A 12,016-nucleotide genomic window follows, 5' to 3' on the forward strand; every position below is an offset into this window, starting at 1 on the left:
CTGACACCCTCACTGTGCTCTGACACCCTCAGTGTGCCTGACACCCTCAGTGTGCCATAACACCCTCAGTGTGCCCCTGACACCCCTCAGTGTGCCCTGACACCCTCACTGTGCTCTGACACCCCTCAGTGTGCCCTGAAACCCCCACATGGCCACCAGCCACACCCTCTGCGTGCCAGGGCCACCCCTGGGCTCTGTGCCCTGGCTGTCCCCAGTGACAAAGGCTCCTCTCACCTCTAACCGAGTCCTGTCCACATCTTTGGGCAGCTGGTTCCTCCCCCTCGTCTTCACCAGGAGCAGCTCGTAGGGGTAAATCTGCACAGGGACAGGGACAGGGACACTGGGGGGCAGCCAGAGACACCGGGGGCACACTTGGGGGTGAGGATTTAACAGGGTTTGGATGGCACAGCTGCCTGCAGGGCTGGGGTGGGACAAGGAGTTGCTCTCAGGTTGACTCTGACCCACCCTGGATCTGTGCTGGCTCTGCAATAACCTGCTCACTCTGCAAAACCAGGAACGAGCCAGGCACGAGAGTGAGCACGATTCTTCTCCAGAGCTGCATGTGAAACTGCAAATTGCTTTTTTCATCCCTGCTCTGAGGCTGCTCTGACTCCCTTATCCCCTCTGCCACCCCAGCACGGCCCTGCTGTCCCTCCCACAGCTATCCCTGGTGTCACTGCCAGCCTTGGCTCCATCCCTCACCACAGGGACGTGCCCAAAGTCTCACCTGTCCCCCACTGAGCCCACCCTGCTGCCCAGAGCATCCCACCAAGCACCAGCACAACCCCCTGCTCTGTTCCTCACCCAGGGGACAATCCTGCCCAGCCAAGCACCTGGGACCTGCCAGGAGGGGAGGGACTCTGAGCCCCCCAATCCTGGGCTCAGTCAGATGGAGGATGGAGGAGAACAAAGAGGGCAAAACTTCCCTCTGAAGAGCCTGGGGCCACACGGACACATCCCTGGGACCCCCACCTCTGTCTGGTGAACGCTCCTCGCAGCAGAAGGGTCTTACCTTGTACTCTGTGGGAGACAAAAAAGGGAGATGTGAGCCACAGGGACCCCTCTGCTGCCACCACCCTGCCCTGGAGGCACAGCCCCACTGTCCCTGCAGCCCCCCAGCACGTCCCCAGGTGTCCCCAGCCCCGTGCCCCCCGTACCTCGCATCCCCCAGTTGACGGCGTTGGTGCTGTCGTAGTGGAAGAGCTCGGCGCTGGGAGGCTGCAGAGGGTGGGCAGAGAGAGGGGGTGAGAGGGGGGCTCCTCCAGACACCCAGAGTGACATCCCCCACCTCACCAGGGCCTTACAGCAAGGTCCCCACCCACCAGCAGGGAAACTGAGGCATGGGAGGTGAAGTGACAAGCCCAGGTCACAGAATTCACAAATTCACAGAATTCACAGAACCCACAGAATTCACAGAACCCACAGAGTCCATAGAACCCTCAGAATTCACAGAACCCACAGAATTCACAAATTCACAGAACCCACAGAATCCACAGAACCCACAGAATGACTCGGTTGGAAGCAACCTTCAAGTCTGAGTTGAACCCATTCCCATTCCCCATTCCTAACACCTCACCCATCCCATGGCACCCAGTGCCACATCCAGGCTTTTTTAAACACACCCAGGGATGGTGACTCCACACCTCCCTGGACAGACTATTCCAGTGCTTGATCACTCTGTGAAAAGCTTTTTCCTAATATCCAACCTAATTTTCCTTTGACCCAGCTTGAGACTGTGTCCTCTCCATGCCCAGCACCCCTCATCAGCCCTTCCCTCATTCTCCACCCCTCCCGAGGGGCTGGGGCTGTGCAGGTGGGACAGAGGGACAGACAGGTCACACAGAGCCAGGAGCACAACCCCTGATCCCAGGATATACAGCAAAGCTCTTCTGCTGGAGAGCAGCACCAGCATCCCTGTGGGAATTGCCCTGTGGGAGTTTCAGGGCAGACTGCCTGGACAGGATCCCAATAAGGGTCATTTTGGATTGGCACAGGGCAGCAGTGACAGCAGGGATGCAGAGAAGGGGGAACAGGACATCCCAGTCATGGGAAGCAGCACTGGGGGCTTGGAGGAGCCTGGGAGGATGGGGAATGCACTTACCCTGTGCAGCCCGTTCCTCCTGTAGGCAGGAAGGGAGGCTGACTTGGAAATGAGGGGATCTGCAAGGAAGGCACCAAGGGGCGTCAGGGAAAAAGCAGGAATGAGCCTCACACCCCAGGACAGACCCTCTGCTCTGTGCTCCCAGCTCTGTCTCCTTCCAGCTCCAGCTCATTTCCAGCCTGGCTCCCTCTCGTGCTGATCTTCCTCTCCCCAAAATCCCTTTCCTGGGGCAGCTCTCCCACCTCACCCTTCAGAGCAGCACATTCTCAGTTTCCCCAACTCATCCTCTCTGCCCTGCTTCAGCTCTACCCCATCCCAGGCTTTCAAGGGCTCCTTCTTTGTTCCCTCCTCCCTTTTCTGGTCCCAGCACCTGCTCCAGCTCGGGCTCTGTGCCCTGGAGCAGCAGGGAGGGCTCAGGTCAGGACTCACCGCTGTCAGCCAGGTAGTGGGTTCGGGGAGCTGCAAGGAGAGCAGAGCTGCTGTCAGGGAGGGCCAAGCACCCCGTGCCATGCAGGACTGCCCTTTCCCAGCCCCACAGATCCTCCCTGGGGCTCCCTGAGCACCCCCAAACAGCTCTGTGAGGGTGGATGTGCCATGGGGAAGGAGAGCATGGAATGGTCAGGGCTGGCTGTGCTGCCAGTGGCCCCAGGGCAGGGCTGGGTGCCCCGGGGGCTCTGTGAGCAGCCCTGGGGTGCCTGAGGTGCCAGCCCAAAACAGGTCACAGCACCCCTGGCGTGGCTGTGCTGCCAGAATTCCTTCAGCCATTCCATGAGGCACTTCCAGGCAATGCCCCAATCCCAGCTGGGGCACAGGGAGTGGATGGAGTCCTCCAGAAAGGAAAAAACCCTCCCAAGAGAGTTTCCTCAACCCATTCTTCCCTCTCTGCCCCGCAGACCCCCCGAGGGGCTGGGGCTGTGCTGGGTGGGACAGAGGGACAGGGACAGCCTTACAGCCATTGAGGGAGCCCTCGTAGCCCAGGGTGTGCAGGGCCTCTCTGCTGCTGGCCGAGCTGCGGGGGGGAGTCCAGGGGTCTGCGTAGGAGTTGGAGCGAGCCTTCATCTCCTCCCTCAGGATCAGCCTCCCGATGCCACTCTGGATCTGCCAGCAGGGAAAAGCCACCTTGCAACTCTTCCTGTCCCTGCCCACCCTGGCATCCCCTGGTGTGTTGGTGGATGTGGCCAGAAATGTGAATTCTGTCCCCATCTGTTAACCCAGCTGGGGCAGTGCCCCTGATCTCCTGGCACACATTATCTGCTCATGGGCCATCTTTAAACCAGCTGGGCAATCATCTTTATCTTCCCACAGCCCATCCTCCCTCCAGGAGATATCTCCTGTTAATGGCCAGTGAATCCCAGGGCATGACTGATAAAATTCCATCATCCCATGGGAGATGCTCCAGCCAGGGGAGCAGCCAAGCCTTTCCTACCCACATAAAAACTGAGATTTGGGACACCAAGGAACCTTCTTCCCACTGGATTCCAGAGGAAAGCCAGACCTTTGCACATCATCCCTGGAGCTTCAGAGGAAACTGCACCTTCTCCAGGAGCACTGCTCCAGCTGAACCACATCTGCCCCTGCAGGAGGATGCAGCCACCATTGAATGGGACTGTGCCAACACCCTGACTGACTGACGGGTGTCAGCTTGGATTCTGACTCTGGCAGGGTTGGGATTGTTCTGTGTAATACTGCATTTCTATTTTCATTTTCCTAGTGAAGAATTGTTATTCCTAATTCCCATATCTTTACCTGAGAGCCCCTTAATTTCAAAATTATAATAATAATTAGGAGGGAGGGGGTTTCCATTCTCCATTCCAAAGAGGAGCTCCTGCCTTTATTGGCAGACACCTGTCCTTAAAACCAGGACACCTGGTTTGGGCTTGGCATCTCCTGAGGATGGAATGCTCTCCCCCTCCTCCAGCGCCCACGCTGGGGGTGGCCAGGAGGGGACAGATGGCAGCAGGGAGGGTGGTGGCACCTCTTGGGTGGCAGAGTGGGCTGAGCTTCTCCCCAGACCAGCTGGGGCCAGCCTGGTGCTGGCACTCACCTTGTGCATGCCCCGGTCGTAGCCATCCTCCTCGCCCCCCGACGAGAACCTGCGGGCCCGGGGAGCTGCAAGGAGACACTGAGGGGTCAGATGGGACAGGCAGGGAGGGGACAGTCCCCACTGCATGGGCTCCCAGAGACTCCTTGGGTTTTGGCATCACCCTGGCAGGTGTCTCAGCCCAACCCCCCTTTTGTGTCCAGACCCAGCTCAAAATGCGGTTTTTTCCTCCCAGAAAATGCGGAGCAGGATGAGTTTCCCCTTCTCCCAGCCCAAGGGGAATTTGTTACCTTTGGGGGAGCCTTGGAAGGACCAGTACTCGGACTCAGAGTGGTAGTAGGGGTCTGGGGAGTAGGCAGGGCTGTACTTGGATGACTGAGCGATGTCCTCGCTGGTTTTGCTTTTGGTGGCTGCAGAGGGGTTGTCTGCGAAAGGAGAGGGCAGAGCCAAGGTGAGGATCTGCAGAGATCCACCCCAAATGAGGGCAAATCCTCTTCCCTCCCCAGTGACTGCCAGGGATTTGTGTATGGGACAGCAGGGAGCAGAGCTGGGAATAATCAGTTTTCCAGCTGCTGAGGCTGAGGTGGGGACAGTGACAGTGACAAGCAGGGGATGTCACTGATGTGTCTGGGAAGGGACCTGAGTGGCTGGGAGCCCACAAGTGCCCATCCCAGTGCCACCAGTGCTACCCTGTGCTGTCCTGTCCCAGGAGGTGAGGGAGGGTGGAGGAAGGCTCAGACCCAGCAGGGACGGGGCTCTGGGGGCTCTGCCAGGGAAAGGTGGCAGCAGAGGGGCTCTGGCAGGGCTGGGACCTCGTGGCAGGGACACACAGGGTGCTCAGGGTGGGGACAGAGCCTCAGCAGCACCCGGGGGAGCCCAGGGGCCAGGAGAGTCACAGGGCAAGGAGCAGCAGGGGCAGGAGGTGGCAGAGCCATCCCAGCAGCACAGGGACCCAGCAGGTACTTACAGCAGCAGGAGCAGCCAGCAGGGATGGGGCAGGAGGGAGGGGAGAGCCCGGGAGAGAGAGGAGACACAGTCACTGCTCAGGGGGAGCTGCTGGACAGGGCAAGCCAGCCCCACTGAGAGCCACCAAACATCAGGGACACCAAACACCAGGGACCACCAAACACCAGGGATACCAAACACCCAGGGACCACCAAAAACACTGAGGTCACCAAACACCTCCTCAGCCTGCAACACCTCCAGGTCTGCTCCATGCTGGAACAGCCACCCAGGATGGGCTGTGATTTCTCCCCAGGGCTGCATGTGAAACTGCAAATTGCTTTTTTCATCCCTGCTCTGAGGCTGCTCTGACTCCCTTATCCCCTCTGCCACCCCAGCACGGCCCTGCTGTCCCTCCCACAGCTATCCCTGGTGTCACTGCCAGCCTTGGCTCCATCCCTCACCACAGGGACGTGCCCAAAGTCTCACCTGTCCCCCACTGAGCCCACCCTGCTGCCCAGCACCCAAACCTCGATGCCCTTCCCATCTCCCACCCAGCCCCTGGACACTGCAGTGCCCTCCCCGGGGGTGACACGGGGACAGGGACACAGAGCCAGACCTTACCGTGGCGCTTGTAGATCGGGGGCTTCCTGTAGATGTTACTCTCACCAGCAGCTGAGAGAGAAAGGGAAGAGAGAAGGGGGAAAGGAGATGAGTGTGGGTGTGCTGAGAGCGCACAGGACACGATTCCATCACGCACAGACCCCCGGGGGGCTCTGGAGGGTGCCAGGACATGCAGTGAGCACCCAGCCACAGCATGCACCAGGGCACAGCAGGGCACAGCCCGCCAGCCAGGGCTACCTGGGGCCAGCCAGCACCAGCCAAAGCCTCTTTCCGCAGCACAGAGAGAGAGAAAAGAGCAAACCGGGAGGGAAAGCGAGCTGGGTGGAGCCTGGAGCTGGAGCAGGGAAGGGGCCATCCATAAACCAGCGACAGGGCAGGGGTGGCAGCGGGATGGGGCAGCTCTGGGTGTCCTCAGGGTCCACGCTTTGGGCAGCTGGGTGGGTGGTGCGGGGTTTGGGGGCTCTGACCCCGCTGAGGGCAGCTCTGCCTGCTTCCCAACCCCTCTGTGCCCGGCCCCGTGGGCTCTGCGTGGCCCTTACCTGGTGGCCCCCTGCAATCCCTGCAGAAGGGGAGCAGGCATCTGGCAAGCCCAGGAGACACGGGGGGGAGGGAGCAGCGGGCCCTAGGGGGAGTATAAAATAGTCATCGGTAGGGTGGCTGTGGAAACGCCTCTGGCAGACACGCTGTGGCTGGGTGACCCTGGGGGAAGGCAGGGGAGGGGACAGGACACTCATCTTCACTTGGTGACCCTGAAGGAAGGGGGACAGGACACTCATCTTCACTTGGTGACACTGGGGGAAGGCAGGGGAGGGGACAGGACACTCATCTTCACTTGGTGACCCTGAAGGAAGGCAGGGGATGGGACAGGACACTTATCTTCACTTGGTGACTCTGGGGGAAGGCAGGGGATGGGACAGGACACTCATCTTCACTTGGTGACTCTGGGGGAAGGGGGACAGGACACTCATCTTCACTTGGTGACCCTGGGGGAAGGCAGGGGAGGGGACAGGACACTCATCTTCACTTGGTGACACTGAAGGAAGGGGGACAGGACACTCATCTTCACTTGGTGACCCTGAATGAAGGCAGGGGATGGGACAGGACACTCATCTTCACTTGGTGACACTGAAGGAAGGCAGGGGATGGGACAGGACACTCATCTTCACTTGGTGACACTGAAGGAAGGCAGGGGAGGGGACAGGACACTCATCTTCACTTGGTGACTCTGGGGGAAGGCAGGAGATGGGACAGGACACTCATCTTCACTTGGTGACACTGAAGGAAGGCAGGGGAAGGGGACAGGACACTCATCTTCACTTGGTGACACTGGGGGAAGGGGGACAGGACACTCATCTTCACTTGGTGACTCTGGGGAAAGGGGGACAGGACACTCATCTTCACTTGGTGACCCTGGGGGAAGGAAGGGAAGGGGGACAGGACACTCATCTTCACTTGGTGACAATGGGGGAAGGCAGGGAAGGGGGACAGGACACTCATCTTGGTGTGGGGAGTGCAGGGAGGAGGAAGGACAGGGATGTTACAAGAATCAAGCAGACTCTGGGACCTCGGGGTGGTGATGGGATAAAGAGGAAGGTTCAAGCTGCAGGTCCTGTTTATGGATGGCCTCTGGCGGGGTGACCCTGCTGCCAGCTGGCTCTGGGCAGGCGGTGGAGCTGGGCATGCAGCACAGCAGGGACGGCACATGCAGCATGCCACGGGCACGGCGCCCCCGGGGCAGCGGGCGCTCGGAGCCTACCTGGGATGTGGAAATGCTTGGGAGCCTGGTAAGAGGTTGGAGTGGAGGACCTCACATCTAACTGGCTATAGTAGGGCGAGCTGCGCCCGCTCTCGGTGCCTGCGCGCCCAGCAGAAGCAGCCGTGAGCGACCCGTGAGAGAGAACAAGAGGCACAAGAGAATGGGTGTTAAATGCAGCGGTGTTAGAACAGCAGCTGTGAGCCTGGGGCAGGCAGGGAGAGGGGGCAGATGTGAGATTTCCTGCATCTCCCGAGAGGATGGGATGCAGGAGGACACCCGGTGCGTGCCCAGCGTGCTGCAGGTGAGCCCTGGGTGCTGCAGCGAGGCTCTCAGCGAGCCCGGAGTGCTCCAGTCCTTCCTCCACAGCTCCACGGGACAGGAGACACGGCCCAGGCTCGCTCTGCTCCCCTGCCATGCTCCAGGGGTGGTGCGTGTGCAAGGAGCTCAGCACAGCCCTCCCAGAGCCACCAACGCAGCTGAGGGCTTTTCACCAGAGCTGGAGGTCACCACCCCATCCTCCACAAGCCCCACATTCCCCTTGGCCTCTCCCTGCTGCTGCAGGAGTTTGGAGAAGCAGAGGATGTGCAGGGCTGGGCACTGCCCCCTCCATGGGCACAGAAACCACAGAAATGCCAGAGGTATTTTTGTGATGCTCTCTCTGCTCGGGGCTGCGAGCTCAGCTCAGCCCGGGGGTGTGGCTGAAATCCTCACCTGAGCGGTAGAAGTGGTGGGGGGACCTGGGGATGGTGGGGGACATGCCCTGGCGGCTGTAGGTGGGGGAGTCGATGTAGCCAGGGCTGGAGGCTCGTCTCTGCCGCGTGTCAAAGCTCTCATAGATGTCCTGGGGGCAGCAAAGGTGTGCAGAGAGCGGGTTAGGGCTGCAGGAGGTGTCCCGCGGGTGGGGCTGACACTGGGCAGTGTCCCCTGGGGCTGGAGGTGTCCCCAGCCTGCCCTGCCAAGGCACAGCAGCACAGCCCAGGCTTGGGGACCAGGTGACAGTGTCCAGCCACAGGTTTTGTGCCTGGATATTGTCCCCTTCCCTTGAACTTGTTATCCCAGTTATTGGTGTCTCCCTGCACGGGGCAGAAGCTGCACCCTGGGGCAATTCTGCTCTCTTTGGAGCCTGAAGGACAGGACAGTCCTGTTCCCCTCATCTCCCCACACCCTGGGGCAGCCAACAACCCAGAGGGACAATCTGCAGAGCCTCTGGGACATCCCGTGGCAGCAGCAGGTGACAGAGCCCCAGTGCCCACAGGGGCATTACCTGTGAGTATGGGGAGAGGGTCCCCAGGGACTGCAAGGCAGCAGGAGGAAAAGTGAGGAGGAAAAAAGAGACAAAGAGAGAGAGAGACAGCACATGGTTAAGAGGAGCAGTGACAGACTGGGGTCCCACAGCAGCTCATTTTCCCCCAGTTACTGGGCAGTGAGGGGCACTGGTGTGCAGCCAGAGCTGGACTGGGGCAGCACTCTGGGCAGGAGAGGAACTGGCAGGAGAATCAGCAGCTGTCACCTCTCAGAGGCCTCTGTGGACAGGGGGAGGCACAGAGGGCCATGACCGTCCTGGGTGGGCTGCAGGACACCAGGCTTGTGACAAAACCCTGGGGATGTGAGGGATGCTGCTGCCAAATCCTCTTCCAGCAGCGCTTCAGGAGCCCCACCTGTGTGAGCTGCTCAGACCCTCTTCTCCCACAGGCTCCCTGAACTCACCCAGCAGCTCCAGCTGGGCAGGCAGGACAGTCCTGTGCCCGAGCATCCCCTCAGCTCTGCCCAGCCCCTTCCCTGGCTGCAGCCAGCAGGGCAGCCCTGCTCCAGCCCTGCTCCAGCCCTGCTCCAGCCCTGCTCCAGAGGTTCTATGCTGGCTGGGCTGCAGGATTATCTGCCAGGGACCATGCTCAGGGCTGTGGGGGGTGAATTCTCTGCCCATCACTCCTCTCACACAGCACTGTCTGTCCCTAAGGTCACTGGTATCTTTCTGACTGCAGCAGCATCACTTTACCTCCATCACAAACTCTCCCCAGACCTCTGGGAGAGCTCCTGCCCCACTCCTGCCTCCCTGCACTGTTCCCACTGGCATGAGCCAACCCCCCCACGGTTCTCCCCCAGCCTGGGGCCCCTGCTGCTCCCAGCAGGGTTCTGGAGTCTCAGTACCTCCCCATAGCTATATCTCTCCAGCGTCTCATCCGACATGTATCTGTGATAGGGCTCGTAGGAAATGAGGTCAGGACGCTGCACTTCATAGATGGCTTTAATCTTGGGAAGAGCTGCCAGGTCTTTGTAATTAAGGATCTCATTATCCACTTTAGCCTAGGGAGAGGGAGAGACAGAGACAGACAGAAAGGAGGAGGAGGAGAGAAGGGAAGGGAGGCTGGAGAGAACAGCACAGGGCAGACAGAGCCCAGCCACCCCAGCAGCAGGGACAGGTGAGAGCAGAGTGAGGGGCAGCAGAGGGAGGGCAGAGGAGCTGGGAAGGCAGCACTGTGCCCCTCTGAGCGCTCCTGAGCTGTGCCCTGGCACTGGTGGCACGGGGACAAGGGGACTTGCCCGTGCTGTCCCCAAATTCTGGGCTTGTCCTGCTGAAGAGCAGCACTGGGAGCTGCTGTTGCCACCCCTGGGGCCCTGGGCAAGGGGCAGGGCTGCACTTACGCAGATGACACGGTTTGGGGAGCCGATGCTGGAGCCAGGGGGGGAGATGGAGGTTTCTGACGTCCTCCTGTGCTGTGGAGGCACAAAGGGGGAGGGCAGGTGAGAGCACAGCAAGGAGGGAGCCCTGAGCAGGCTGAATTTCACTCCCACGGCCACCCTCCATCCTCTGGGCAGCCTCAGAAGGCACTGCAGGTTTGGGCAGTGCCAGAACAGCTCCGTTCCAGCAGGGACTGGAGGACAGTGGCACCTGGGAGGTGGCACCCCTGGAGATGTCCCCCCACCCTGTTGCCTACCTTCAGCTTCTTCTCTGCTCTGGCTGCCTGCTTGCAGATGGGGTGCCACACTTCAGAGCCTGCAGGGCAGCAGAGGGACAGTGTCAGCCCCACACAGGGTCACCCCCAGGTCCCCTGTCACCTCCAGCAGTGCCATGGCAATGTGCAGGGCAGTGGAGATTGTGTGTCTGTGATAAGCAATGGAACAGCTCAGAGCACTGAGGGCAGGGGCCAAACCTCAGCAAACTCAGGTGGATTTGGGGTGGCCCAAGCTGTTCCTGCTGGTTAAACTGGGGTGACACTGAGCTTGGGGTGTCACAACACCTCCATCCTTTGGGCTGCAGTGAGCAGAGCTTGGGCTGTGCCAGGTGTGCAGGGACACACCAAGTTCCCAGCCCAGTGCAGGGAAGGTTTCATGGACAGCAGTGCTTTTTGCACACAGGAGCTGCAGAGCAGTGGAGAGGGGATCTCTGGCACTGCTGCACAAAGAGACCCAATGCCACAAGGACCCAAACCCCAAACCCCCCAGCCAGGCTGCCCTACCTGTCAGGTACATCTCCTCTCCCTCTGTGAACATCTGGTGGCAGCGCACACATCTGGCACAGGTGGGGTGGTAGTGCTTCCCTCCTGCCTGCAGGGTGAGCACAGCCAGCACCCAAGGTGTTGTTTCCCTGAGCTCCAATACCCAAGGTGTTGTTTCCCTGAGCTCCAATACCCAAGGTGTTGTTTCCCTGAGCTCCAATACCCAAGGTGTTGTTTCCCTGAGCTCCAGCACCCAAGCTGTTGTTTCCCTGAACTCCAATACCCAAGGTGTTGTTTCCCTAAGCTGTTGTTTCCCTGAACTCCAATACCCAAGGTGTTGTTTCCCTGAGCTCCAGCACCCAAGGTGTTGTTTCCCTGAGCTCCAGCACCCAAGCTGTTGTTTCCCCAAGCTCCAGCACCCAAGCTGTTGTTTCCCCAAGCTCCAGTACCCAAGCTGTTGTTTCCCCCTCTCCCACCCTCCGGAGAAGGTGGTCAGGCTGTGACAGAGCTGCTGCAGGAGCCGTGACCCCCAGAGACGGAGGGTGGCACCTCCCACACTCCCCAGACCACGTCCCTGTCCCCAGCCCGGGGACAGCCGGGCTCACCTCCAGGACACGGCCGCTGATGTAGCGGTCACAGGTCTCGCACTTGATGCCGAACTGGGCGTGGTAGTCGGACTCACAGTAGGGGATGCCATCCCTGGGGAGGGGGACAGAAGGGACGAGCGTCAGGCCAGCCCCTCGGCACAGCCGCAGCCCCGGGGCAGCCCGGGGGTGTCGCAGCACGCTGGCACTCACTTGCTGATGTACTCGCCGGTCAGGATGATCCCGCACGTTTGGCACTTGAAGCAGCTGACGTGCCACTGCTTCTCCAGGGCCAGCAGGGACTGGCCCTGCTTGATCTCCTCCTTGCAGCCAGCACAGTCTGGGGGGACAGGAGGGGACGTGGGACACGGCAGGGACAGGAGGGGACACGGCAGGGACAGGAGGGGATGGGACACAGGAGGGACAGGAGGGGATGGGGGACACAGGAGGGACAGGAGGGGACACAGCAGGGACAGGAGGGAATGGGACACAGGAGGGACAGGAGGGGACACAGCAGGGACAGGAGGGAAT

General features: G+C 60.3%; 1 protein-coding gene across 7 annotated transcripts in view; it reads right to left on the reverse strand.

Moving 5' to 3' along the window:
* The window catches only part of ABLIM3 (actin binding LIM protein family member 3), a 40,302-nt gene that overhangs the window by 1,191 nt on the left and 27,095 nt on the right, over positions 1–12,016 (reverse strand). The window contains exons 5-22 of one of the 7 annotated variants that reach the window (XM_056502642.1): positions 11,699–11,825; positions 11,507–11,600; positions 10,923–11,010; positions 10,401–10,459; positions 10,108–10,179; positions 9,613–9,768; positions 8,729–8,758; positions 8,176–8,305; positions 7,465–7,563; positions 5,709–5,759; positions 4,433–4,567; positions 4,146–4,210; positions 3,052–3,199; positions 2,531–2,560; positions 2,102–2,160; positions 1,158–1,218; positions 1,013–1,020; positions 235–315 (exon numbers count right to left, since the gene is read on the reverse strand). In XM_056502642.1, the coding sequence (XP_056358617.1) occupies positions 235–315; positions 1,013–1,020; positions 1,158–1,218; positions 2,102–2,160; positions 2,531–2,560; positions 3,052–3,199; positions 4,146–4,210; positions 4,433–4,567; positions 5,709–5,759; positions 7,465–7,563; positions 8,176–8,305; positions 8,729–8,758; positions 9,613–9,768; positions 10,108–10,179; positions 10,401–10,459; positions 10,923–11,010; positions 11,507–11,600; positions 11,699–11,825 (1,493 nt within the window). Of the gene's footprint in view, positions 1–234; positions 316–580; positions 1,021–1,157; positions 1,219–2,101; positions 2,161–2,530; positions 2,561–3,051; positions 3,200–4,145; positions 4,211–4,432; positions 4,568–5,708; positions 5,760–7,464; positions 7,564–8,175; positions 8,306–8,728; positions 8,759–9,612; positions 9,769–10,107; positions 10,180–10,400; positions 10,460–10,922; positions 11,011–11,506; positions 11,601–11,698; positions 11,826–12,016 lie in introns of those variants that run through there. The other 6 variants (XM_056502636.1, XM_056502635.1, XM_056502639.1 and 3 more) reach the window with 6 other exon arrangements.

Source organism: Oenanthe melanoleuca, chromosome 13 (assembly GCF_029582105.1).
Source record: "Oenanthe melanoleuca isolate GR-GAL-2019-014 chromosome 13, OMel1.0, whole genome shotgun sequence".
Taxonomy (NCBI): Eukaryota; Metazoa; Chordata; class Aves; order Passeriformes; family Muscicapidae; genus Oenanthe; species Oenanthe melanoleuca.